Consider the following 26756-nt stretch of genomic DNA (forward strand, 5'->3'; position numbering starts at 1 on the left):
ATGACATTGTAGCACCAGGTTCACGCTGTTTCGTTTTGTGTCATATGTAGCATAAAATGATGGGCCATTACCACAGCCTTTCCTAAATTTCTAAACATTACACGCAAGAGATCACACATGTCGAGACATTTTCGACGCCGTGCTAAATGAACAAGCACTGAGAAGATAAAATGTTTTTAATAATGAATAATATTTATACAGAAGTAAAAACAACTGATGATTCACGTCTTAGTAAACAGGAAAAATGCAAAAATACAGGCTCGCCATCATGAAAACGCACTGACGTTATGGAAATACATACATTTCGATAAAACGTTAATTTGTTACACACAAGCGTTCGGTAGTTGTGGTAATTAGAGGTAAATAATCACATGAGATGCACGCCGTGTAAATGAGATGGGCGAAGCGAGCTTTAATCTTTCAAGGTGGCTATTTTGCTGATATGAGCCATCAGAAAATCTCAGTGAAATGGACATTTGAGTTGGGAAACGTTATCGGCCAATGTCGATACCAATAAAGACATTTATGCTGCACCGACACTGTTTTTGGAGTCATATAAAGGCAAGAAATTGATAAGTAAAGTAAGAGAAATAAATTTCTCAGTAATTGATCTTTCATATCAAAAATTCGACTCATTAGCAATCAGGACTGTAGCAATTGGATGCCCGCTTGAACGATACAATTTCATCTCATGAACCGATAATAATTAAAGATTTAAACGGGCACTTCAACGACGCCGAAACACAAGATATTTACTCTGAAAGGCCCGATTTCTAGACATAGGCAGATGATTCGTATTTTGAAACGGGTTGCAGTCTGCAAAATGCATGAGTTCATAATGTGTCAAAATTCTATGCAGCAATCGTTGCGTACCTGGGAGATTCATGCTAAATCGTGCCAATATCGCTTTCTATATCATGAGTATTCATTCATCAAACATGCTCTGTACATTGTACAATGCTCATCATCATGCACGATTTACATGGACTTTAAAACAGCGATGTTCAAATTCTCGGTATGGATTTCAAATTCAAACACCAAGTACTTGAGAGCATTGTGCAATAAGCTAACGAGCTTGTATATCATTCCGAAAGCGTGGATAGGATTCAGAGCAGCCGAATTCCGACTTCTCACATAATTTACTGCACGAGACAGATACCCACGAGCAACTGGGGACACGACACATAAAAATAAAATGTTTAAAATCTCCGGTGCAAAATCATAAAGACAAAGCTATGACCCTTCCAGCAAGTCTCACAGATGGCAGCAACTATATAGCATCGAATTTCAACGCAGCACCACAAACATACTTGCGATAAACAGAAAATATACCGATATGAAAATGGCACATTATACGTGACACTATCAGCGACGCAACATGAATTACAGGAAAACTGACGGAATAAAATACTAGCCTAATCAACAGTGAAATTGTGATTAAAAAAAAGAAAAATACGATATGATATAACACACGGCTTTCGTGGCGTACAACATCCAATAAAACAGACCGTTACTTGATTAGGAAATACGCCCGGCAATATGGAAGAACCATGATTTTGACAACGCGTATTTTGTCACTGTGACAACCATACTATTGCCCGCGCGGAGCGTCATCATTCGCGATTGGCTCGTCAGTCATTGTTCACATCTTCAGCTGTTTGTCGAGTAGTGATCGAAGGATCCCAGATATTCGAGGGCGGCCCGGTAACAGAACTGATACTGATCTTCCGTTTGCACCATGGCGGGCCGTTGCGTGCGCAGTATTTTAACGGTCTGGGTAGAGAAATAGAAGCATGAATACCACGTAGACGTGTCATTAAGGGAAAAAATTCCAATTCTCAGAATAGTTCAAAGTTGTCAGCGTTGCTACTCAAGTACAAGTAGCATTTTCAAAGAGATATTTCCTACTTGGGATTGATGTAGAAAATAAATGTAGGATAAGAACTCAAGATAGTAGCATAAAAAGGTACATTGCGATAAGGCAGCTTCTTTAGAAATAGCTGGATGCATCTTAGCGACTAACACATATGGACCGATGACACTACTATACGAGCAATTTTTGAAATTATATTTAGTAACGTGATACAGGGGCTATTTCGCGTAGTTTTCATTGCAGTTTTCACTCATAAATATGCTGCATAGCTTCTTAGAGGTACAGAACTTCAATATACAATTGAATAGTATGTTCATATTGAAATGAACCCGAATATTTTCGGCTGGCACTCGTCAGGGGTAAGACAGACAGACAGATTCTTTATTCGTACGATGGTTGTTCACACAAATATGTAAAAAAGACAAACACAGCGATATGACCACATCAAGATATGTAGTCTTCAAGTCAGCTGTAGTCAAGGCGTAACGTTAGAACATTTATATCATGCAACTGTCGGTCAGTAACACTTCAACAAAAGATTAAGCAACAAAACGCAAACGCAAAACAGTGGTAGTAGAAAAAAAAACCTATAACACTAGTTCAAAATAAATACCAGATTATACTCTCAGGTCTCAATATGTAGAAATGAGCTGAGACTTAAAATTCCGACAGAATGATGCAAATGACAAACCTCTGTGCTCTATTGATAAGGAGTTCCAAATCCTTGGACCAACAAAAGTTATGGATCTCTGGCACACACTAATCGTCAGCAACTAGTAGAGAATTGGAAAGAACATTGTATATCAACAATCGTATCACGAAATATGACGTCACCTGCATGAAATTTCGAATTATCGAGGCGAAGAGATCGTGTGAGCTCAATGTACTATTTTTAGATGGTACAAGAGCTCCTTCTATTGGTGAAATCTAGGTTGGCGTCGACTTTCATCATAATACGCCGATGTAGTCATTGCGAACATACATAAATTTGTGTACCATCTAAAAATAGTAGGCCTACATTGAGCTCAAGGGATCACTTTGCCATGATTATTTAAAATTTAATGAAAGTGAGGCGGTGATGTCATATTTCGTGATAGAATTGTTGATCTACAATGTTCTTTCTAATTCTATACTAGTTGCTGACGATAACCCCAGAGGAGTGTCAGCCGAAAATATCCTAGTTCATTTCATTATTAATATATAATTCAAATATGATGCAGGATTATTCCATACCACAAAATTCAAAGCACAAAAAGTAAATGCTTTTGCAGATATAACCGTAAAGATTTTCTACTTGACAAGAATTCAGAAGTGATAAGAAATCTTTGCATGTTGGAAATATTATTTAAGTTGTCTATAACTGTAATGTTATTTTTTACTGACCACATCTACAATATGACCTGCAGTGGAGTAATACACTGAGTTTGTCAATGCATAGATAGTCTACATATCATTTGAAGTAACGGGCAAAACGATGCGAAATAGGTCTATCAAGAAACATAAGTTACTATATATGCGTACCTGAAACATATCGACGACGCCTTCGTATCTCATCCTTTCGAGCGCGATACTTAACGTTATGAAGACACCCGTTCTGCCGACGCCCGCACTGCAGTGTATCGTGATTGGCCCTTCCTGGCCGAATTGCTCTTTCGTCTTATGCACCTTGAAAGCAAGAAAAAAGGTTGGCACATCTAATATCAGCGGTCGGATCAAGTTCATTCTAATTCCATTATATAGAGTATTGATAGATGAGGAATATACAGTGACATTCCCTGACAGTTCTCATGTAATTGTTGATTGACGATTACAACACAAGTGGCTTTATTTTCCATACCCCAAGTATTCTTTTACGTACATGACTAAGGGATTGGACCAACAACACAAATCTATACACTCAAACGTATGATTTCGCCGTGAGCTTCACCAAGCTGGGTATAGATCAATTTGAGATTTATTTTTGTGTCGTGAATATTGGGAGCCAACAAATCCAGGTAAGTATCCATTTAGATGCTGGCGATTTCGCTATTGAAATTGTTGATCTGTCATCAATTTTACAGGGTACAAAGTCCCCGATTTGCCTCCAGAGTCATTTGGATGAAAGCAGACCCGTGAGTGTGCCTCAAAAGTATGATGCTTTATCAAGTAGTTGGTCTTTGGCCTTTTCCAGCATATTAGCATATCAGTAGACCACCAATATAATAAATTAGGGGGGAAATTGAGATGGCCACCTAAAATTCACTAATACAAACAAATCTCTAATGGTGTAAATTCGCATTTCGCCCCGACAAAAGCAGTCTCTGCGTACAACCACACACCTGGCCAATGAAGTCGATAAATCCTTCCCCAGACCTGGGCACTCCTTGCTCTGGCCAATCCGTGAACTGAAACTGTCTCACTGTCCGCGATTGCCCGTCTCTGGCGTCAGTTACCTAAATATCAACCATTGGTTACATAAATACCAGTGACGGAACGACGAACATGTAGTGCAGGTCTTACCTTAAATTCTCTCAAAGTGTACTGGTGCATGCTGTATTCCGACATTGGGTCGACGACAAAGTATTGGTATCTCGCTGACCGGTCTACTGGCCAGTACTGATGGCATTTGTCCTGAAAAAGAGAAAGATAATGCATTGCTATGCCGTGTAAGATGACATGTAATTTACAATGCATTAAACACTTCCTGCAAAATAAAGCTTCCATCAAGCGTATATGTGTTGCACATCGTACATACGAGAATAGATGGTTAAAAGTAATCAGTGCAGCTATTCGGATAGAAGTAGAATTACCACCGTGAATTTCTAATGGAGAACCAATATGCACGGCCGTAATGGCTCGAGACCGACACGAGTCGTGATTTTTAGCGAATGGACTTGACTCGAGTCATTTTTTCCAATACGTAGAATGACTCGACTCAAGTCAATTTCTGTATTGACTCGACTTGTACTCGAGTCATTGTGCATGACTCGAGACTAGGATGGCCCAGACAGAAATTTCATTGTTACTTCGAAGAATAGTAAAGTTCCCGCATTATTGGAATTTTGTTTATCAGTACTGACACTTTAGAAAAGTGGACCGGAAACTGTTAAAATTGAGGAAAATTCCTATATCATGAATGCAAGCCATCCTATATCACTTAAGCATAGTTGAAAAGAGCGGGTTGAGTCGCATCGAACTCAAAACTAAACATTGAACACAATAGCTTGGACTCGGGTCACAACACTATGACTCGGACTCGACTCTACGGTAAATTGAAAATGACTCGAGGCAAAACTATGTAAGTGAGATTGACTTGTGACTCGGAACCTTGTGACTTAGTTACAACCCTGCATAGTGTCTATTTCGCTTGGTTCTTATAGTAATTTCACTTGTAAAATTAATACAAAGCTGTCAAAAGACTACTTTATACTGTTAATCCAAAGTGTACAGTAACGAAAATAAATAAGTTCTGCTTCAAGATCGGTGATATAAGAGTGGAAATAGACGTATCTGGTTGAGTCTGTGGTTGAAGTACGCAAAATCTAATTAAGTTTTACAAAAAAAATAGAATTAACTCGTTACTGCTATCCTGATTAAACTATATTCTTGGATGTAATGCACAGGGTTGTAACCAAGTCACAAGGTTTCGAGTCACAAGTCAATCTCACTCTTATAGTTTTAACTCGAGTCAAGTCGAGTAATTTCCAATTCACCACCGAGTCAAGTCCAAGTCATTGTGGTGACTGTTCATTTCCGAGTTAATGTGATTTGAAACCCATTTTTTACAACTCCGCTCGGTGATATTGAATGCTTCGCATTCATAATATAGTCATTTTCCTGACTTTTAACAGTTTCTGATAGCATTTTTAATTACCAGTACTGATCGACCAAATAATTATAGTGTGATAACATTACTATTCTCCGAAATTACGATGGAATGTCTATTTTGGTAGACCCAGTCTCGAGTCATATGACTTGGTCCGAGTCATGCGCAATGACTCGAGTACAAGTCGAGTTGATACACAAATTGGCTAGAGTTGAGTCACTTTTAGTTTTTAATTAACTGAATCGCGTCAAGTCGAGTCATCAAACAATCCCGAGTCATTACATATATGCAAGGAGTATAACATGCTGGCAGGATGGAAGATATATTACATTTTTCTGGCACTAAAGTCCATCACAGGGATATTGAGCTCCGTTGTTTAAAACATGTCTATTGTCTGTCATAGTTTTCTCAAATATACATACCCGGCCCATTTCTCGTCGTTTCGTGAGCATTACGACGATCGTTGAGTTATGTTCCCACAGCATCCTCCAGAAATCTTCTGTCGTCTCGGGAAGGGGCCCTTGCGTCGCGATGTAAGCTTCACGGTCCCTGGAAAGCAACCAGAACCACATTGAATAGTGTTCTTTGCGGTGCAGAGTGAAGCACGGCCATGAGTGAGGATGTTATCACTTCCCACAATATCATTTGACTGTGAATAGAAGCCTAGATACGCATTTATACACACCGTGAAATGTGGTAAATTATGAAAAATATTGAAAATAATGAGATTACTGATCAAACTGTATTTCAATAAGAGAAATATGTTGAAGTGAAATTATTTCCCAAGGGAATGTTATTTATAATGTGTTATTTGCATTAGTAATTAGGAGTCAACGTTATAACCAGTAGGCCTAAATATCAATGAATTCATTTATACCCTCGATAGTGATATAACAGTTACTCTGTACCAATACTACCTGGTCTTCTTATTGCTTTGAAATGTAATAAGCAAGAATAGATTTTGGTCATAATTGAATCATGAGTGAAAATGATATATGGTATGGTGGTACTTCATGTCAGTGTGCATCGTCGGAATCAATGTCTGCGATAGCTCACATTAGCACTGCAGTAAGAGCATGATAGTTATGGCAAAACCTACCGGTATCCATCTACAAAACTGGCGTTGATGTAGTCGGATCCCTCGACCCCGCGGATAGGCTGTAAGCACACTCTGGTGCCCTCGTATGGCAAAATATTGACGAGACGGTTCTTGAATTTATTGCACGGCATGTTAGCGCTGACGAAGCGTGAAGACGGTGACTTGTGACTTGCGAGACGCTGAAATGGAAATTGCAAGGTATTTATGATCTCAAAGTTACCGATGTATAAGTTACTATGTGGAAATCAGGCGTTCTTTGAGAAGAAGTGGGAAACAAAACCATTGAATAGCAACGGATGGCTTTATAGCGGAGAATGTCAGTAAAGAACTACTATATTTTATTCCTGTTTGCACCACATAGTGATGAGGTCATCCTGTTACATGAATCCACATCTGCTTGATAAGTTTTTAAACGAAACAAATGAAATTATGCACTTTGGATTTTCTAAAGCAGAAAGTAGTTTTAGGATATGCTTAGTTTGCTTACATCTCTGTTATCAGTGAAATTGTCATGACAACTATAAGAAAAGAGACACTGTACGACTATAAGTGAATGCATTGTCGGAAATGGCACCATTTCTAGTGTCATTGGTTCTTTTGCGTTAGCCGCAAGCATGCACACTGCAATTACGAAAGTAGCTACCTTCGAGTAAACGCTAGAAGTAAGCGAGCCACATATACTTTTCACTTTTCAGCGCCTTGTTCTCTGGCTCCACTTCAAGCAATTTTGACACGTCTACTTCTATTTCTAATGGAGTCGAAATTTTAGTCGTTACATCTATTTCTACCTGAGTAGCAACGGTGATTACTTTGACCAAGTTTGTTATATAGTGACTTTGTGATGTATTTCATACATTGTCACAAAGGAGTGTATTTGCAAGATTAGTCTAGCGCTGAAAAGCGGCCTAGCGAATATGGCCAATTTCACAACTATTCTCAGAGAGTGTGATTATCATTATACACTGTCTTGTGACTGCGACAATTCACTAAAAAAAGTGGAACAGATCTATTCCTCAACTTTTGACAGTAATACGAATACTTAATCCCAAAACTCTAGCAAAATTAGAAGGCATAACATATTGAAACCAGTTTATCAAACACTAGAATTAGATAATCTGGATGAAATATTAAATAAACAACTGTCAACCAAAACAAAAGTTCTGTACCTCCAAGAAGCTCTTTAAAAAAACATGGATTCGTCACACTGAAAAACTCTGATACGGTACCTAACTACCATGCAGCATACCTTAAATTCAAGTTCCATCCCGGTGACATTATCGACTGTCTCCGTGTTTGTGAGTTTATGAAGATGCGCATATAGATTTTTCGCAGGCAATTCCGTATTGCCGCACGATATCGCTTCCATAAGAGCGTCGTGTATGAAGATATATTGATCCTCAGTTTGCACCTGTGTAACAATATTATTCGTTATAGGAAGTATTGAGAGATAGTTGGACCTTAGCACAACAAGTGAAGCATCTACTGTAATTATTCGGGTTATGCAGTAACAGTTGAGTTCTTCAAGTAACGAAAATGTACTCTTTCACATCAAGAGAAATATATTAACACAAAATTACAACTTCATACTGTCGATATCTTTACCGTTTACGCGATGTAATCGTTTCATATGATTCTGAAGAGTTGTATCCCAATGGTTTGTTTACATGTTTTAAAAACGTAAATCCAATTTTCAATACTTCATTTTCATGGTCAGAGCCTTGAAATCTCGGTTGCACGTACCTCAGAATCGTAAATCATCTTTCAAAAGGCAGGGTTGTGATGACTCGAGTCATTTTCTCAAAATACGGAAATTACTTGAATCGAGTCAATCTGTTTATCGACTCGACTTGGACTCGAGTCAATGCGGATGACTCGGACCAAGTCATACGACTCGACACTCTGACGAACAAGACCGAAGTTTCATTGTAATTTCGAAGAATAGTTAAGTAACCACACAACTGGTATTTCGTCTATTAGCACTGGTATTTGGAAATGTGACCAGAAACTGCTAAAAGTGAGGAAAATTAGTATATTATAAATGCGAACCATTCGATATCATCAATTAGAGTTAAAGAAAGTGGGTTTAACAAGACTCTAACTCGAAGCTACGCTCTAAACGCTGTGGCTTGGGCTTGGACTCGAGTCATAATATCACGACTCGGACTCGGCACTCTGCTCGATGACTTGGACTCGGTGGTGAATTGAAAATGACTCGAATTGACTCCGGTCAAAACTATAAAATTGAGATTGACTTGTGACTCGAAACCTTGCGACTTGGTTACAACCCTGTCAAAAGGTCATGAATACTATCGAGAGCGCATTTTTGTAAAGTATTGTAAGCGAGCCTCACCATGGTCACAAAGGGCTACAAAATAGTCATGGCCCTAAGATATGAAATCATTTTGGATGAGGCGCAACTGGCATGATTTTTCCTGCGGCACGAAATGAGATACACATTTGACGTCAAGTAGTTATTTTTGCTGTTTTAATGTCCTAGTGAGGGGCCCTCGAATACCAGACTGGAATCGAAGATTAGTACACGACTCTGAATCGAATTATCCACGTAGGCCTAATCGCTTTAGCCAAGCACTAGGTAAATCGAAGAGACCGTACCATATAATTTCTTTCCGCTCTCATGCATGTAACCTGCCCGTAGACATCCACCACTTTCTCATTCCTTATCCTCTCCAGCACCACATCAATGCAGATAAAACACCCGGCCCTGCCCACGCCGGCGCTGCAGTGGACGACTATCGGACCGGCGTCGTTCGGATTGGTGGTTTTGACCCGCCTCATGAAATTGAGGACCGGGGTCGCGTGCTCTGGTACGCCGTGGTCGGGCCAGGCGATGAATTGGTAGTGGCGAACTTCGCGTCGCTCGTTTGAGTTGCTCTGAAATGTAGCGCGCTAAAAAAATTAGCGGGGACGTCTGCTACGCAAAACCATTGTTTGAAAATTTCGGGGGGATTTCGATCATATTTTATTCAGGTAAACTAGACTTGAATTTGAAGAAGGAACGTAGAATTTTGGATAATTTTGTATTTTCAATTTGAATTTAGACATAGACAAATAATTTCCGATGATTTTACATTTTCATGTAACCCAATACTGAATCTGATGTGTTTAGAGTTAAATTTGAGTAATTTAGATTTGAATTCGGACACGGAGTTACTAAAAATTTGGCATTTTTGTGTGTGTGTATAATCTGTAGTCATTTGGATTCAAATTTTCGTGTAAACAAAGGCTGAATTTGGATCATTGGACAAATGCATGGTATCGCACATGATGATTAATTAACCACTGACTATGTGCGAAGCGCGATTTAAACTGGCTGTCAAACTGTTGGAGTTAACTGCCTCTTCAACGTTAACTCCAAATATTGGACAGAGCATTAGGTCTAAATGAGCTTTGCGGACAACAGAAATCACTGCAGTAGGTTTGAGAGTCAATTTTTGATGATAAGCCAAAAAACTCAGGTTTGTAACGGGCCCACGAAAACCTAGACTGGGGCCAGATGTATCGTCATAACCCCGAACAAATGGTATACGGCACTACGCTACAGTGGTTGGGAGTATCATCCCAAAACTTTGCCCGGAAAATATCAAATAGTAACGAAACACTCTAACTAACCTTGAAGAGGGCGAAGCTTCTGATGCAGTACGTGGCCAGTTCTATCTCGTCAAGCAAGCTGACTTGCATGATGCCGTAAGTCTCAGTGCCGCTTACAGGCCAATACTGGTCGCACTTCACCTGTACAAAGTGAAGTTTATAAACCTATGCATATTGTCAGATTCTTGTTCAAAGGACATATTAAAAGTAGTATCTAGAATTCCATGTCTAGGCGTTAGATATGAATGAATAATTCAAGCTTAATACGACTATATTAGATGTATAGTGTGAAATGAACATACACACTTCGTTTGCAATGACTACAGCTAATTTAACTTCCAGCAAGCTAGAATGTATTGGTACACGAGACAAATGAAACTAGGGACTGTAACAAATGTTTTGTCCTCTCTTATATTCCTGTTTTCTGAAAGGGAGTCCACAGATCCTGATAAAAAAGAGCTGTAATGCCGCTTTACACCCCAAATATACAGAATATTATCCAGGAATCAAGCCATGTAACACAGAGCGAGGACATGACACAGGAAATTAGTAATATCTACAGAGAAACGGGCGACTTTCGAAATTTTATGCACAAATATTTTTCAAGATTTTCAAAAATTTGCGATATCTTTGCACCCCATGCATCTCACTCTCCTTAACCTACACGAGAAACAGAAAATGCTTTTACATACCTTTCCTCTTTCCTCGCATTTCGTCATCATGACAATAGTCGACGTTCGTTGTTCCCAGACCATCCTCCAGAAATCACTAGATGTATCGACGGTGGGCCCTTGCGTCGCGATGTACGCATTCTGCCGCCTGAAAACAAAGTGTATTTTTTATCATACACACTCATATATGCAATATTCCTTTACAAAAGCCAATTCCCCCCATTTGTAAAACCTAGTTTTCAAATAGTCCAAGAGGAAGGAACAATGATTTTGACCTCACTTTAAACACGTTACTAGAACCAAAACCTTTATTATGCATACCTGTATCCGCTATGGTAGTTAGCGTTGATATAGTCCGATCCAGGCACTCCGTCTATAGGCGAAAGTATCACCCTCGAGTGGTCGTAAGCTATAACGTTAGCGTATCTATTCTTGGGTTTGTTGATCTCCATGTTAGAGTGGTCCCATGTAAACGGCTGGCCCGGATCTATAGACTGACGACAAGAAAGCGCAACGATCAAGCAAATGCTATAACCAGTCAACATTTTACTATACTCACGTCGTATTCTTGAGAAAATTTCAGATTGTCGTTCGCTTTAAGCCGTTCTATGTGCGATTCGAAATCGGCAATAGGAATCGGTGGATGATTGATCATTCCTAGATAACAGAATGGAAAACAAACATTCATAGAAAGAAATAGTTGTGTACTGTCAATGGAGGTACAAGACCACTGCTTTAAATTGGATGATACCAGAGATGGTCACACTAATCATGTTTGGTACTCAATTGGAAGTAACGATAACCAATTGAGTTAAAAATCAAGTACTGTAGGCCTGCAATTTTGCCTACAACACTGTCAAGTAGAAGTGGAAGCTGGCTGAAATCATAACCAATTTACTATGTTGTACAAGTAGGCACCTGCTTGGATAACCCTGAAAAATGTGACATCATTCTCCATGGTTTCAGTTGTCATAAAATCACTCCAAATCACTTCTACTGTCGCTCAAGTATTACAAAACAATTTGTATACTAGCTGAGTATGACTGCACAGCACGCAGTGCACGGGCGTTTGTAAGAACTACCACTACTATATGTACGCGAACGAAACTAAACTCTAGCCAAGGCCTAACGGATAGAATATTACAATAACAACAGTTTGGGAATCATTTCGAGTACAGCACTGCGTGACGTAGCTAATACATTACCTGGAGATTGGCAATTCAATCTTCTCATCTCGACTGGATCGACAAGCGACGAGGTGACTTTTGCACTGACTGGGGCTGTGTATTTCACCGGATGGGGTCCTTTGGATTTTTTCCTGCAAATACAGAAGCAATGTCACTAATGCCATCTCAAACTGTGCTGAATCTCAATCATAGCCTATAGTCAAAGGGGAAAAGCAGTCGCTGACAATTCAAGATTCGATTTGTATCAACACGAAATTAGCAATCAACTTATTCACGGAAAATTTGTGAAGCCATGACGCATCTTAGATCAGGCCACACCAAAGTAACAAGTACTAAAACAAACGGTTGAATCGTAACTGCAATCCATCATGCTGGAAATGAGTGACCTCTGCGTTGTACGATATGAAAGTGAAGGTATGGGGGCATATTTAACAGCTACTCATGCATGGTGGAATCGTAGGAATATGGGGAGATGGATGATGAAAATAAACAAACAAAAATGGAAGACAAATAGAATGTTTATATAAAAATAGTAACCTTAATCCATAACTGAAGGATGAATTTGTTATGAATTAAGCTGATTGACTGTACACAAAAACACGGTACGTTGTTGTACAGATGCAAGATTTACATGTGTCTTCTTCTGTCAAGGTCACATTTGAAAAAGTCATGCATTGACATCCAATCCAACAGAGGTTAAATGGAGGACGAAGGTATAGCTACATGAATCATACAACTGAATAAAAATTGCGTACAATGACAAATAGTAGTCTCACAACAACGTTCGAATCTATGCTGGTGAGCAATTACGTGACATGCAACAAAGCAACATGACAACCGTTGACTCGGTGACATTGATTCATACCTTGTTTTACTGTGAAGAAAATGGAAACAATAACTTTACATTGCAAATACAGTATCCATAGAAGTTAAATTACTCAGAATGCCTCTAATTATGTTAAGTGACCATTTCTGGTTTTAGACTTCTTCTATGACTACTTCAACGGTCTTAATAAAGGTAAATTAGTATCTTTACACTTTAGAAGTTCTGCAATAGACACGAATTGCAGCACTTTCATTGATATGGTACCTCTATTAGTGCGTTCACAGTTTTCAATGTCAAACCAGTTTTATTGCTCCAATCTCAGTCGAATAAATCAAGGAATAACCAATGGTCAGTATCCAAATACCTTCATTTACCTAAAAGGACCATACCGACCCAACACAAATACAGCAAGTTAGATTTTGATGTACCACATTGTACCCGACCAATGTAGCAATGATCATGAATCACAGGGTGTATTACAGTTATCATAATACACAATAGCATGAATGATACCTAAATAAGATAATTTTGTTTACTAAACGGTAGTATTTTTTATCAATTTGGTTGTTTACGCTTGTACTACAAACTCAAAACAACTCTTGGACTACTTCTGAAGATTTTTACTCAAATACCATTCCAACCTTTAATTTATTGCTTCAACCTCTATACTCAAGCGGTGTCGAACTTCATTACATCTATTTCCCCAATAGTATCAGCGAATACTTTGACTATTACTGAGTATAATGGCGGTCACAATTCGCCCTGGACACTCAAATGGGCTTTAGCAGCATTATAGTCAAGTCTACGATGTTGATCATTCCACTCTACACTCTACCCAACAAGATGCAAGTCGTGGTACTGAAAACTCACCTTTTCAAAAGCAGGAAGATTACAACAATGAGGATGATCAAAACACCGCCCGCTATCGGGCCGATAATCCACAGCTGATCCAACCACGACGTCTGCGCTTCTATTTTCGGAATCGAGAATGGTTCCGAGTAGCCGGTCGTAGCGTAGCTCAAGATCTACGACAAGGAGTTTGACGTAAGGCATACAAAAAGATAACAACTGAGTCTACAGAGGAGCCATTCTTTTGCCTCACACTCTTCAAGTGTACGGCATCATGATGTCGTATAGGTTTATTACAGCAGTGTAACTATCATGTCACCATTCACAAGGTTTTAATGACTCGAGTCATTTTTTCAAGTGAGTGAAATGAATCGACTCGAGTAGAGTTTTGCATTGACTCGACTAATACTCGAGTCGTTGTGCAAGACTCGAGACTAGGTCGGCCAAGACAGACATTTTCTTGCAACTTCGAAGAATAGTAAAGTTGCCGCATTATTGGTGTTTCTTCTATCAGTTCTGATACTTGGAAAATAGTGACGGAAACTGTTAAGACTGAGGAAAATTACTGTATTATGAATGCAACTTGCGAGCCATTCTATATCACTCGAGCAGAGTTGAGAAAATAGGTTGAACTGAAAACTGAACAGTAAACATAATGACTTGGACTCGAGTCAAAACACTATGACTCAGACTCGACCCTCTACTAGCTGACCTGGACTTGGACTTGACTAAGTGTTGAATTGAAAATGACTCAACTTGACTCGAGTGAAAACTATGAAAGTGAGATTGACTTGTGACTCCGATTCTCCGAACCTTGTGACTTGGCTTCAACCCTGACCCTTCAATTGAAACATATTTCTCACTGTTTTCCAATATCTTTAATTTGCTCTGTAGACTGGTTAAGATGCAGATTTGACTTTCCAATGATTCGATTTTGAAGAAATTGATGACGGTAAACCGAAACGCTTTTTACGAATTACCATGCCTAATGGCAACTCATTTGGGCGAGATGACAAGAACAAAAGTAACGTAATTAATATCTTAAGGAAAGTTGAATACTCCTAAATATGACATGACAAATAACTCACCGGCCCGTTCATTCGTGCCCGTAAGAACGCTCGGTAGGACACGCCGCTTTGCAATTTCTTGTTGATGTACCCGCCGACGTTCTTCCCGTCGCCGATGAGGAATTCCCTGACCCGCAAACTCTTGAATTCCGCTGTGATATATGGCCTAAGCCCGGAATCCACCTGAAAATTCAAAATATTTTCAGATTTAAGATACAGGGTCAAGTACATTCCTTATGATTTATGCAATAATGTTAGGGCGCATTTACGTGTATAGCAGCGTGTTTGGCAATTTGGCAGTCAATTCGCCTTCCTCTTATACATTGAGGCAGTCAATTTTAGCATACAAAACGTCTGAAAAAACGATGCACAAGAAGTATGGCACAATTCCAACCAGTAGAAACGAGGTTATGGATGTTCAAAATTTAGGATCTCAAATATTTACGGTGGGTAGATCTATAACAAATAATCAAAGCATTTATCAATGTAAATACTATATTTACTATCTCTAAAACTTTGTACTCCATCAATAACTTCACTTCTACTGGTTGGAATTGAGCCAAATTTCTTGTGCAGCATTTTTTCAAACAACCTAACAATTTCACGGGGCAGTCATTGAAATTTGAAACAAATTTATATTTTTTTTATTAAATAAATTCAAAATTTTCTACCACAAGAGTTTAATAAGTTATTTTTGAACAGCCCTAATGACCAGCTAGAACTCCAACCACTGAGATATGATGGATTATTAAATGACGAAATGAAACAGTATGAAAAATATTATGAAATTAAAAATTGAAAAAAAACTGAAAATATTGAAATCCCACCTGTCGACGTCTGCGTCTTTTCCTCATAGCGACAGAATTTCGCAGTAACATCTCGGTGCTGATCTCATCCGGTTTGGGAATGCTGTCGAATCTCGCGTTGACAATCGGCACGATAACAAGCTGGTAGCTACAAGATGGGAACATATCGAATAGTGTAACTTCACAAAACCGCGATCGGGACTTACAATTCGATATCTTGAGAAAAGGCAGGTCGCTCCAGTACGATTCCCGCAGTACCGTTGGTGTGGGTTACTAACTGACGTGGGTCGCGAGGGAACATCCTGTCGCTGATTGTTCTACCCTTGGCGAATGCAGGCTGCTTTGGAGCTGAACATAACAATTGTATACAGTTTAAAGTCAACAAATATTTCATTCATTTACGTTGTGATAACAGCATGTCTATATTTACAATAGATTTGATCCAGAGGTGGTCAAAATGCTCAAAACTGCTGCTCAAGCTAAAGTGAAAGTAATACAGGAAAATACTACTGAATTACAAGTAAAAATAGAGATTTCTAAGTCATCTCACGACTACTTCATTGGAAGTAGAAATTGAAAGTATAAAAACTAGTCAAGTACCTATAATTTCAAAAAGTACATTTTCACACTTTCATACGGGTCACATACTTTCAGCTGTTTATCAACGATGGATATTTTCGAAATTGAAAGATTATCTTAGCAGCTAACGCAAAATGACTAATTACACTATAAATAGGCGGTATCTTTGAAACTACATTTCGTTCCCGTGACACAGGGGCCATTCACGTAGTCCATATGGCAAATTCCTCTCATAGGCTACAAGCGAAACCATGCATATATCTATACTTCAAAATACCTGTTTCATACAACTGCATTCTCGGATTGACAGTGAAGTTATAGCTGGTGTCAGGCGTCAGTCCACTTATCACCATTCCCATAACAGTGGGGTCAGGGATAGCCATAGAACGCTTTTCCGAGTTATTTGGCAGCGGGCTAAGAGAGAAACGCATAACAATAAAGGCGGAGTAGACATACAATTTCACAAAGCAAGCTTATGCCATCTCTGTATTCCACGAAATTCAGATTTAAAAGTCACATGAAATAGGTATATCATTCTCAAATATATCCATGGAAACATAATAGAGATTAAATATGTTATTATCAATACGTATATTTATCTGTACAAAATTAAGAGGTGGTGCAAACTGTATATTCGTACCAAAGTACATGCAGAAACAGCGATATTGCTAAAGGATCAAAACTATATCAAGCACAAAACGACAAGTTCGAAAAGCAGCCATGTAAATTGCTGCATAAAGTTGCTCAAGAATAGTGAGGGCATTATATTTGTCTGCTTCAACTTTTAAAACATTCCAGGTATATCAATGCGGGATGGCTATGATGCAAGGGAAATTTGCGCAAGATTATGCCGTAATCAACGATCATGATACAGGAGCAATAACTTTCAGCTGACCGAGCGAGATAGCGTAATGGTTATGCGTTCTTCTCGATCAATAGGTCGCGGATTCTATCCCCGGCCGGGTCGGACCAAAGACTCTAAAACTGGTGTCCGCGGTTATCCTGCTAGGCGCTCAGCAATCAAGGATAGCATGGAAGAGAAAAATCCGGGGGAGCTGACTAGATGACCTTACAATAAAAGCTGTACCGCATGCCCGTCGTCAAAGGCATCTCGATGGTGCAGGCAAAAAAGAATACCCTATCTCTATCTCTCTGACTGTGAAGAGTTTACCAAGGGAAATGTTGCAAGTCAGACCAGAAATGCTATCTACATGAAATAAATACACTGGCTTGAAGAACTGTCGGTGTAGAAGTGTAAATAATGCAAATATGTGGTCGATGTAAAAAGATATAATATTATAACTACAAACTATGCATGGTACTCAACATCTGCGGCAAATATGATTACACTGCTTGATCAGAAACATTGCTTTAACTGAAAAGCAGACTATTCAGTATTCATGCACGGATAAAGCGGCACTTACCAATACCATATGCGGTATTGTACATCGCCGTTGTAAGCGTACGGCAGTTCCCACGACAGCCAAACCGTTGACGAAGTAATCTCATCAATTTTGAAATTCCGTAGGTTTTCGACTTCCTTCCGATGGACAGTCGTGATCACCATCGGAGATTTGGGGCCGGCCCCCGCTGAGTTGACGGCAGCGATTTCGAATCCGTACCTTTATAAGAGGATTGATAAAATTTACTAGGGGGTAAGCAAGGTCAGCAATTTTCATTTGTCAGTGTAACATCCAGTCACTTCAAGAATACAATATTCAGAATGCTACCCATACTAAATGAAGGCACTAAGGCTGGACACAATGATTCGAGTATCAGAATCCGAGATGCGATTGTAATAGTGTAAGTCTGTTCTTTAGAGTTTGAAAACCTGAGAAGAATGATTTCAATGAGGAATATTCATTTGGACACCTTCTCGCCATCGTAGAATCTCTGGAACTCAAAACTGGCTTTATTACAATGTAAGAAACCTGACAAAGCAATATTCTTAGGAGAATTATCATTATGACAATTTCTTCCCACAGTCTATGTTCTGAAACCGAGATTGGCTTTATTACAGTGTAAAAAACTTGTATCATGAGGTAACGCAAGCTAATAAAAAAGACCTTCTTGTGTAGCGACATAATAACTTAATTTTAATTATGGTAATTCCAACTGGATATGCTTTTATTCTGGTTATGTAAAATCCGCAAAAGTTAAATTTGTTATTCATTCTTATTATCTATAATGGATGTTACTCGAATACTCCACTTGAGTCACAGCTTAATAATGGATTCAGAGTCATTCGGATACTTAATTTTGTGTTGGTAAATCGCTTACTTTAAATTTTGTTAATAATATTACTATTAATTGTTAAATTTATGTTATAGAGCACAGTGCTTATAACAATGAACAACAACATGAGCTAGTTGATTACTTTCGTAAAGGAATACGAGATATTCACAATATCAACTTCAAATGTAATCCTGAATACCCTGATAGAACCTCAAACCCGGTCTTAGTGACATCAGAGTAACATCGATTCCAACTTACTGGTCGCCGACTTTCAGGTTGTCGTACAGATACGAAGTTTGCTTCCCCGAATTAATCTCAATCTCCTCCGGCTCGGCCTCGTTCACCAGGGACGGAGATTTCTTCGCGTACAGCACGTACCCAATCACCAGGCCGTTGCTGTGCTGCGTCGGCAACGCGTTCCAAGACACGAGGAAAGCACTCGGCACCTCGTCATTTAAAGGAGAACCTAGCTTGGTTGGCGCCTGTGTTACAGTCAGATTTCGAGGGGCGACCGACGGCAATGCAGCGCCGATGCTGTAAGACGTGATATCTTGGAGTCCGATTCCTGAAAATATGAATGGGGGAAATTTAAAAATGAGATGCATCAAATAAAATGGTGTCCAGACAAAATTGCAAGTCAATCTTGATTTTATAGTTTTGACTCGAGTCAAATCGAGTCATTTTCAATTCACTACCGCGTCAAGTCCGATTCCAAGTCAGTGAGCAGATGTCGAGTCTGAGTCATGGTATTATGACTCGAGTCCAAGTCATTGTGTTGACTGCTCAGTTTCCAGTTAGAGTCTTGTTAAACCCACTTTTTATAACTCTGGTGATATCGATTCGAATGGTTCGCATTTATAATATACTAATTTTCCACACTTTTAGCAGTTTCTGGTCGCATTTTCAAGTACCAGTACCAATAGACGAATTCCCAATAGTGTCGTTACTTTACTATTCTTCGAAATTACAATGATATGTCGGTCTTGGCCGTCTGAGTCTCGAGTCGTATGACTTGGTTCGAGTCATGCGAAATGACTCGAGTCCAAGTCGAGTCAATGCACATACTGACTCGAGTCTAGTCGAGTCATCAGAAAATCGTGACTCGAGTTGCGTCATTACAACCCTTGTAAACATTGGGAGGTTTGGATAGCTTATTTCACAGTTTGGGGCGAGAACAGGTTAGGGTTAAAGTTAGCTGTATGTTTAGGGATAGTTAATGGTTGTATTGAAACACTCGTCAAAGAAGCTCTGTACCTTCCGAGTTCTCAGCGGCGAGACGAAATTCATAAGTCCAACCAGGATATACGTCAGGAGGTATGTAAAACCTTTGCGTATCCCGCGCTGAAAATTTCAGAGTTTTCCAAGTCGAATCGGTAGCCCCTTGGCTCTGTTTCTTTCTGCGCAAATACAATTTGGCATGACCTCGCTTGTCTCCATAATGTGTCCCAGATAATGTTGAATGTCTTACCCGTATGTGAGAATGAAATTAAGCAACGGGCCGTTGGTAGATACCGGAGGCTCCCAGGATACCTTAATCTTATTGTTGTTAATGGTTGTTATCGACATTGCTGGCTTTGACGGGGCTGAGAAAGTAGAAATAGAAAATGAATGAAATCCCTGCGCCATTATGAGTCATGATAGTATATGATTTACACATCGGTAGAGTGAAACCAAGACGAAATCGGGGCGACAAGCTTGACCATTATAGTTGAGAGAAGGGACAACATTTATTTATGTTGCGTGACCACGGTGTATATTCATATTTCGAGGCTGTGTTTTGTGTCTGTGAGGTAACGCTGTTCAAAATATACTTTATTTTCTAAATCTCACTAACCAATGAAATTGATACTTTGTCTATAAAAATGATGCAAAACAAATTTGACTCAAATCCAACCGGTAGAAGTGAAGTTATTGCAGCTTTAAATTTCGGATTTGAAATTATAGCATTTATGGTGGATAATCCCAGAACTATCAACAAAAAACTGAAATAACTTCGCTTCTACCGGTTGGAAGAGGTTCAAAGTTGGTGTGCATCGTTTTTTTACGGCAACCAGACGAAATAATCGCCTAGCAAGCGAGATTTGGAAACGAAGTTATTTTTGAACAGCCATACTGCGGGATTTATCTAATAAGCACAATTATTCAGAGCGTACTTTGGACTTGAATAAATTTGAATGATAGAGAGTTTGTAATTTGTATTAAAAAACCTGTAAAGGTAGAGTAGCCAAAAACTATGGGTGGGTAGTGAAAGGAGAAAATACTCGAGTACCTAGGAAAGAAGCTGTACTTAACAATTATGCATGATTATAAATGTTAATGACCAAACTAATTGACCAACAGCTTTTCTCCAAATTTCACATTCAAATGAAAATGTGAGCACTTAAAGTAAGCAATCCTGATGAAATTCACAATAAAGGCCACCGTAGAAGAGGAGTAGGAATAGTAGAAGTAGTTGTTAGTAATAGCAAAGACTTCTCTACCGCGTCATTGTCTCACCTGGACCACGAGTTTTTATAACGGCTGCATCACTGTATTCTCCAGCGCCTTTACTAGTCGCAGCAGCAATTTGAATGGAATAGTACGTATCAACTTGTAGATTGGAAAGTTGGTGCCTCTGAATTCAAAGAGGATAATCGTGAGCCTACTATAGTAGGCGAAAATAATGAAAAACCCATTCTAAAGACTTTTATATCTCAAAATGTTGAGTTTTTCGTGTTACAAACAGAATTACTTTAAACTGTATCACGCGTATAGATTGCCGTAAAGCACAAAAACTGGAAATATCAACAGTTTTCTGAATGTCTATAAAACGTGGTACTTCAAATATCTGATGTCTTCTGTCTAGGGTGGCGAGCACCACATCCAAAGCAACTGCTAGATGATTCTCAAAGAAATAATTACATATGTAAGGAAAGTTGAAATTTCAATGATGCATACTCAGCATACAGCATGTAAATGTGACGTAAATTGCTGTTCGAAGTACATAGGCTACAGATAAATACGTTAGCAGGATAGAATATGCACAAGAGTAATTCGAACAGGCAAGAAAAGGCGATAAACATATTATTCAAATCGATCAAGCAGGTTATTGTTGTCAATATTATTCCTTTAGTAGGTAGGATTCGCCACCGGTAAAGCTAATTACAAATTAGACTTTACAAGCACATTTGAGTAACATTAGTATATGCGAAGGCTTTGTTGTCTGGTGTAGTGTGTTAACCAGGGATTTCCAATACGTAATAAATGAAAAATTTGCAGTATTGCAACATAGAATGTCTAATCCTCTCTAGACCCACTGGAAGGTTTTATTGCATTGCTGAAAATGTGCATAGTTCATCAAATTTTGGGTTTTGTCAACCTTTCAAATAGCCAACATTCCAGTCAACAACCTAGTCAAATAGTCCAGTCCAGTCATTCCAGAAGTTTCAGTCATAGGCTAAGATGCAATAACAATTGAGATCTAATCATAACACCACCAGAATGAGCTAGGTAGTTTGAACAACGGCATGAGAAAAATGTAACATTGGAAACCTCCGGTTTACAACAGAGAATAGGGCCACCAGCTGAGGTATAGCTACAAGGGTGTATTCACATATTTTCGAGTAGTTGACATTGTTTGAATTTAACACCTTCAAAGAAAAGGCACTGTGCTATTCATAAAATTAATCCATGGGTGCACGAATTGTATGACTACCTCACTACAAAGTGATTCATCTACATACCGAAAGAAAATAGCCTAAACACAGACTTTGGGATTATCCACAGAATGCCTTCCCAACACAGGCATCTTTAGCATGGCCAATACCAGTAGCACCAAAATTAATAACCAGATATCCAATACGATAAACTACGGCATACTTGAGATATGAATGAGAAGTTACAGTATAGAGATTGTATGCTAGTATCCGCAATTGCCAGGAAACGTTTTACAAGTTATGGAAAGCAGGGCAAGAGTGTACAGATTCTTGCAGAGGATTACGGTGCATTCGTACGTTCAGTTAAGGGCGTTCATGCATCGTCGCTTACCCGCTTGCGACACTCATTTTTGTCTCCATGTCTGTGTGCCTGTTTACACTGTTCAAAAGCACGGTTGGCGTTAAGAGTAATAACAAAAATCAGTTATCATATTATATTGTATCCAGACGAATTTTTGTAAACATAGGTTTTTATTGTAAACACTAATGAGATTGTGATATAACTGCTTGCTATAGCAGGATTGGAATCATTGAGCACTTGAGGTCTCACAGATTCAAGGACTACAGTTAAAGTCAATTTGAGTACAGCCTGTTGCCGACCAAGCGACAGTAAAAAACGCAGGATAGTGCAATATGGTACAGCGGGGGTTCTTTAACTTTGTGATCGAGGACCCCTTAGAGTTGGGTAATGTGGGCGATTTAGCGTACCCAAATAATTTCAGAAACAGATGACTACGAGGTCATCACTAGGGCTGGGCACAATGATTCGAGTACTCGATTCGGAATCGAGTATTAATTTTAATGATTCGAGTCGAGTAGTAAAAGACGATTTTTTCGAGTAATGAAATTACACGCTCCTCTCCACTGAAGGGTAATTTATCGACGAGAATTATAGTTTCGATACTATTTTCCACTGTGGAAGCCCTGAAACCTAAACTGGCCGTATCACAACGTACGAAACATATAGTACAAAGCTACGCGCGTAAGTGAAAATAACACATTTCCGAAGTCATGATCATCCCACAACATGGTAACCAAGTGCAATGAAATCGGTATGGTCGAAAAAATTATCTTTTATGTGATGGATAACCGGCATTATATTTTCTGTGGTTGCATATGAAAGGTGCTCATTTGATAGTTGACATATTACATTCTGCTATGACGTCATAATGAGCGATACTCGAATACTCGACTCGACTCGAAGCATTTTACGTGATTCAGAATCGAATCACTCAGGTACTCGATTTTGCCCAGCCCTAGTCATCACAAGAACCTGCACTCTATTCAGGCTCTTCCATGCCTAAAATAAGACAACTAATGACTAGACAAGGTAATAGTCTCGGCGTCGTACCCACAGGTAACGTGGTTTTGTAGTTTCTTCATGATGTATTGCCAATTCATGGATCCTCTATAACTATATCGCAGAGCCCTGTTCAAGAACCCCTGCTATGTAGGTTTGGAATACATTTAGAACACCGTTGAATATGCGGATTATTGCATTTCGTGCAGGAAATGTCGTCTTTTCGATTTTTAAACGAGTAAAACATTGCACTTTGCACGCCTTTTGAATCAGTATGGAGTAACCCACTCAAATCCCTGAACAAATTGAAAAATACTTTATCTCCCGTTAAAAAGTTTTTAGGCCTAATTTGAAACCAATAAAAAGCAGCAACACGTCATGTGTTCATATAATGCAAGCAGTAACACGTCATGTGTTCATATAATGCCAGAAATGAAAGTCTAGACAGCCCTGTCACATATGTGCAATGAACTTTGGTGTAGTAACATCGCCTTCGCCATAATCTCTCAGCAGGAATTAAACCCCAAAACCAGTATAAAACACTGGTATGAAATTGCGTTCACCTCTGAAATCGAACAATCATTTCAACGAATCAATAGTGTTGAGGAATGCAATCTCAACTCTTTTTCACCCTTAAAATTTAAGATAGGTTGGATCATTTTGATTGCGTACATAGATACAAATCAATGTAGACCGAATCAACTGTAGGCTTGCATAATCACAGGCTCCCATGAGACATGATATTGCACATATGCGATTTGTGAGAAGACATACAATTCAGTGATAACGCTAGCAAGATACTGATGAACACAATGAGAATAGGTTATCATACATATTGTTTATCTACACACTCACGTTTTCAATGTCCGCGCGCGTCGGGTCAGCGCTGACAGCCGCAATTTCTATGTCCCCAATGGCTTTTCCAGTTCTGTCGCAGGGCCCGTACGTGAGCTGGTAGCTGACTATTTTACCATTACGTTGTTTCGTGCCAGGCGGCGACCATTTCACCATAATCGTGGTGGAGTTTTCGGCTGTCGCGATTACGTGCCTTGGCGGTCCGGAAGGTCCTTAGCGAAAAGTTCAAGGACCGTTTGAACAAGGGCTGTAATAGCTTGAGTCATGACTCGACCAGAGTCGGATTCAAATTATTTTCTTAAAAAACAGGAAATGACTCTACTGGACTGTGTATGATCCACTTGATTTGTACTCGAGTCATGGCGCACGACTGACTCGAGACTATAATAGACCCTGTTCAAAAATAACTTTTTTTCCAGATCCCGGGGATTCACTTATTAAATTGTTAGGTCGCCTAAAAAAACGCTGCGCTGCTGCACGACAAATTTGGCTCAATTACTACCAGAAGAAGCCGACACAAAGCCATTAAAAAGTTATTATTTATGATACAAAGAAATATTTTTTTCAAATTTTAATGCAAACCTCACGAAATTGTTAGAGTTGTCTACAAAAACGACGCAGAGAAAAATTGATGCAATTTTAACCTGTAGAAGCAGAGTTATTTCAGTTTTTCATTAATAATTCTAGGTTTTCCCACCCGGCAATGCTGTTTTTTGCAATTTTAAAGCTTTCATTTGCAATAACTTCGCTTATATCGGTTGGAATTCAGCAAAAATTGTTATGCATTGTTCTTTTAAGAAACTTAACAACTTTATGGAGTTGACGGTAAAATTTGAAATTTTATTTTTTCATTTTTAATAATAAATTTAAACATCTTAATTGGCTCTGCGTCGGCTTGTGCTGGTTGGAATCGGTCGAAATTTGGCGTGCGGCATTTTTTAGGCAACCTAACAATATAATCAGTGAATCGCCAGATTCGGGCCAAAAAAGTGATTTTTGAACAACCCTAATAAACATATTAAGGGTCAGGAAAAGATTTATTCCGAATGTGAGGCCATCGATTTCACCCAAAAGTTTCAAAAAGTGAGTCGAACCTGACTCCTTCTCGATTATCAACAGTGAACATTATGACTTGGACACGAACCTTTGTTTCAAGACTTATACTGGGACTTGACTAAGCGGCGAATTGAAAATGACTCGACTTGACTAGAGTCAAAACTATAAAAGTAAGCTTATGACTTGGTTATAACCCTACATCTGAAGACAGGAATAGAGCACTGTAATCAGAAGCATATCCCACTGATCCCACATCATAACTTATTTCATGTGTTCCCAGTATGCTGTGGCCAAGATTGCATATTGTAATTTGTGTACAACTTTCGGAATAATCAGACGATATTCCATACAGAGTTAAAACGTCTCAAAAAGACAAAGTGTTTGACAACACCTAACAGTGACTAGCTCCTCAAATATGGATTCCCATGCCGTACACACCGAGCTTTAGTAACGCAATATGACACAGTAATCCACATACTTGCTTCATCAGTTAAAACTTCAACTGACGCACTGCAGGGGCCTTCTCCGATCGTGTTCGATGCGCAGACACGGATTGAGTATCGGGTGTAGGGGGTTAGCTGGTCTATGACAGCGGCTGTGGTGTCGGGACCAACACGGACCGCCTTATGGCTGGGCTCTTCTTGCAAAACATGAGTCAGAGTGGGCTCCTTGACAGGGTACACAATCGAATAATAGACCATGTAGAATCTGAGGATTCCGTTGTGGGTGCCGGGAGGGGGCTCGGACCAGGACACCGCGATACGCTTGGAATCGAGGGTTCGACCACGTACATCTTGTGGCGGGGCAGAGGGTTCTGTTGACGGAGATTCGACGTTCAACGGAGCATGCAACATAACATGAAAAAGAACAAACAATATATGATGAGTTACATTGAAAACAGGTAGCATTGCGTGTAGTAAGAACAGTCTGAATTACACATAACTATCTACCCTCTGCAGACTGCACAATTTACGGACTATGAAATTAAATCTGTAGAATTCGTGACTATAAAAACTCCTATAAGGTTAAATGATTCAATGATGCTATCATAAATGTGTTACATCAATCATCTTAGCTCATGAATATAAAGTGCAAGTATATTTTATACGAGCAATAAAGAATGATGAAGGGGCAATGATTGTGTTTCTTGATGAAGTGAAGTATATATATTTTTTTTCTAATATTTGAATGTCAGGTGCAAATACAGTAGTCATTAAGCCAACCAGTGAACACGCTTGTTACTT

General features: G+C 39.1%; 1 protein-coding gene across 5 annotated transcripts in view; it reads right to left on the reverse strand.

Annotated features, from left to right (window-relative positions):
* Nucleotides 1-475: 475 nt before the first annotated feature.
* LOC145435789 (receptor-type tyrosine-protein phosphatase delta-like) overlaps nt 476-26756 on the reverse strand; it is a 75716-nt gene continuing 49435 nt past the window's right edge. For 3 of the 5 annotated variants that reach the window (XM_080313058.1, XM_080313059.1, XM_080313061.1), the window contains 26 exons: nt 25991-26326; nt 24457-24668; nt 22633-22680; nt 21103-21220; nt 20075-20189; nt 19861-20003; nt 18865-19171; nt 17796-17993; nt 16649-16785; nt 15999-16140; nt 15814-15940; nt 15008-15169; nt 13941-14095; nt 12263-12375; nt 11617-11714; nt 11379-11551; nt 11079-11205; nt 10408-10527; nt 9391-9669; nt 8024-8185; nt 6778-6956; nt 6101-6227; nt 4373-4483; nt 4192-4305; nt 3395-3538; nt 476-1773 (listed from right to left, as the gene is read on the reverse strand). In XM_080313058.1, the coding sequence (XP_080169184.1) occupies nt 1651-1773; nt 3395-3538; nt 4192-4305; nt 4373-4483; nt 6101-6227; nt 6778-6956; nt 8024-8185; nt 9391-9669; nt 10408-10527; nt 11079-11205; nt 11379-11551; nt 11617-11714; nt 12263-12375; nt 13941-14095; nt 15008-15169; nt 15814-15940; nt 15999-16140; nt 16649-16785; nt 17796-17993; nt 18865-19171; nt 19861-20003; nt 20075-20189; nt 21103-21220; nt 22633-22680; nt 24457-24668; nt 25991-26326 (4070 nt within the window). In that variant the 3' untranslated portion in view covers nt 476-1650. The remainder of the gene's footprint in view (nt 1774-3394; nt 3539-4191; nt 4306-4372; nt 4484-6100; nt 6228-6777; nt 6957-8023; nt 8186-9390; nt 9670-10407; nt 10528-11078; nt 11206-11378; nt 11552-11616; nt 11715-12262; nt 12376-13940; nt 14096-15007; nt 15170-15813; nt 15941-15998; nt 16141-16648; nt 16786-17795; nt 17994-18864; nt 19172-19860; nt 20004-20074; nt 20190-21102; nt 21221-22632; nt 22681-24456; nt 24669-25990; nt 26327-26756) is intronic. The other 2 variants (XM_080313062.1, XM_080313060.1) reach the window with 2 other exon arrangements.

Source organism: Botryllus schlosseri, chromosome 3, assembly GCF_051294905.1.
Source record: "Botryllus schlosseri isolate E-star chromosome 3, Bs_hap1, whole genome shotgun sequence".
NCBI classification, from domain to species: Eukaryota; Metazoa; Chordata; class Ascidiacea; order Stolidobranchia; family Styelidae; genus Botryllus; species Botryllus schlosseri.